The 2,202-nt window shown below is 54.9% G+C and overlaps 1 protein-coding gene across 1 annotated transcript; it reads right to left on the bottom strand.

Moving 5' to 3' along the window:
- Positions 1-290: 290 nt before the first annotated feature.
- LOC124697916 (protein STRICTOSIDINE SYNTHASE-LIKE 13-like) lies at positions 291-1,770 on the bottom strand. The gene is made up of 4 exons (XM_047230440.1): positions 1,391-1,770; positions 1,034-1,318; positions 767-934; positions 291-696 (listed from the first exon to the last, which is right to left on the bottom strand). Exons 1-4 carry the CDS (start codon positions 1,768-1,770, stop codon positions 291-293), a joined length of 1,239 nt encoding a protein of 412 aa, XP_047086396.1.
- Positions 1,771-2,202: the final 432 nt, after the last annotated feature.

Raw genomic sequence — 2,202 nt, 5'->3', positions numbered from 1 at the left:
GCAACCCGCAGCAAACTTCAGAAACATCACAACTTTTACAGCAAAATCAATACTAAAAAAATGTCGCGTGAACTGTCTGGACTGGATAATAACCATATGAATATCACGTGCGCAGAAGGAACAAAGTGAGCCTTTGCCGATAGCCTAGGCCTGATGAATCACATACGAAGAATCCACCACTAAATTCACAACATGATCATCACTTAGACTGAAACCAATAAACAGACCTTAAACTGATACACACCTTCTTGCTAATAAAAAAACCATCAAATCAGCACTGCACACTCCCGCTATTCCAACGGGTACGGGAGCGTGGCGATGTGGTTGTGCGCGACGGTCCCGATCCACAGCCTCCGGTCCACCTCCCTCACCTCGCTCACAAGCTTCATCACCTCGCCGCCCTGGTCCTCCAGCACCTCCACGACGTTCCCCTCGCCGTCGAGCAGCGCGAGGAGCGTGTACATCCTCATGCTCACCATCTGCCCCAGCGTCTTCATCGACACCGGGAGCTTGAAGTAGGCGGCTCGCAGCCACGGCCTCCGCGCGAACACCTCCTGCGCCGGCGTCCGGCAGCAGTCGATCGCCACCCAGAACTGCCCCTTGCTGTTCAGCCGCACGTTGTCGGGGAACCCCGGCAGGTTCGCGAACACCTCCGCCTCGCCGGCTCTTGGTCCTTCCAGCCAGTACCTCATTATCCTAGGGTGACATGTTAAGGGAGCCTGGATTTTTCTGCTTGATCGTGCTGAAATTCTGAATTTATTCTAACCTGCAGTTTGTTGTCTCGGAGAAGAGGAGGAACTGCTGGTCCTGCGAAATCTGCACACCGTTTGGGAAGACCAGCCCGTTGAGCACGACATGAACGGCACGGGTTTCTGGGTCATATCTGAGCAACCTCCCCGTGCCTTCTCCTTCGAGCAAGATGTTCAAATGGTCCCTGCATAACAAGCCATAGTCAGCCACGACCAAGAATCTTCGGAACAAATCAAAGAAACGCGATCATCTACACGACTAAGCAGAGCAGTACTCTGCTCACTTTCTGCTGTATCTCGTGCTCGTGTCGGTGAAGAAAATCGAGCCGTTCATGTGGATGTCGAGGTCGTTCGCGAAGTGGATCGGGTTGCCGCCAGCCTCCCTGGCGAGGGAGGTCGCCACGCCGCCGTTCTCGCCGACGGCCATGAGCCCGTAGTACGCGTCGGCGATGAACAGCTCGCCGGTGTCCCTGTGGAACCTCAGCCCGAGAGGCCGGCCACACCACTGCTCCTTCACATGCTGCTTCCTCGTCGTCGACTCCACTCCATTGGCGCAAACTTTCTCCGACCTGTCCAAAGAAAGAAACATGTAAGCTATGAATTTATTCTTTATTTCTGCAAGAACAGTCCTTGGTTCTTACCAGTCAGGATTCATGACGGCGAACGTCTCCCACCCGGCCTTGTCCCCCATCCACCGCACGACGCGGCCGTCGGCGATCCCGGCGTAAGGCCCGCGGCCATGGCGGTCGAACTCGATGGACTCCGGCCCGAACACCTCGTCGACGAACTCGAGCGTGCCGTGCCTGAGCCGGCTGCCGTTGTCCCTCGGCCAGCGCGCCATGACCTCCCTGTACGGCGCCAGCTCGTGCTTCACCGGCCGGTAGTCGATCCCGGCCAGCGGGCCGAGGTGGAACGGGTCCATGAAGAGCAGGGCCAGCGCCAGGGCCGCGAAGAACAGGTGCGGGTACTGCACCAGGCCGCCATCGCGTCCTCGTCCCTTCCGCTGCTTCTTCTCTTCCATGGAGATGATGTAGAGGGCAAGCTATGAAAGGCAGACGGATAAAGTTCAGAGGGAGTCTGATCTTAAATTCTTAATGGATTTGGTCCGAAAATATATTCCGACATGCACGGGAGTTGCATGGGCCAGCTAGCTAGTGTGACGAAATATTCCGACATGCACGGAGGTTGCATGAGTCGGCGTGATCGTTTGGGAGTAGGTGCATTTTGGTTCGGAACAGCTAGGGGGATCCTACCACTTTTGGATTTTGTGAAGGAGCATGTCTTCGTTGCTCACACCATGATGCAAGATGTTCAGGTCAACAAGCACCAAGTGTTCTTCCAGGCACCATAATTGGGGTAAAAGTAGCAACCATGTAGAAAAAGCCACCACAAATAACATAAAAGATAGGTGTTTGACACATTTGCCCCAGTTGTTGTGTTTTTTTGTTGTTGC

Source organism: Lolium rigidum, chromosome 3 (assembly GCF_022539505.1).
Source record: "Lolium rigidum isolate FL_2022 chromosome 3, APGP_CSIRO_Lrig_0.1, whole genome shotgun sequence".
In the NCBI taxonomy this organism is placed as follows: domain Eukaryota; kingdom Viridiplantae; phylum Streptophyta; class Magnoliopsida; order Poales; family Poaceae; genus Lolium; species Lolium rigidum.
Note: the sequence above shows the minus strand (reverse complement) of the source record. Positions and strands in the feature narration are given on the sequence as shown.

What these genes read in the sequence shown, in the direction of transcription:
- LOC124697916 (XM_047230440.1), bottom strand. Translation starts at nt 1,770, where the DNA reads ATGGAAGAGAAGAAGCAGCGGAAGGGACGAGGACGCGATGGCGGCCTG. An exon ending in GCCGTCATGAATCCTGACTG is followed by an intron (nt 1,319 to 1,390) that starts GTAAGAACCAAG and finishes TTCTTTGGACAG; the next exon opens with GTCGGAGAAAGTTTGCGCCA. An exon ending in TCCGAGACAACAAACTGCAG is followed by an intron (nt 697 to 766) that starts GTTAGAATAAAT and finishes ATGTCACCCTAG; the next exon opens with GATAATGAGGTACTGGCTGG.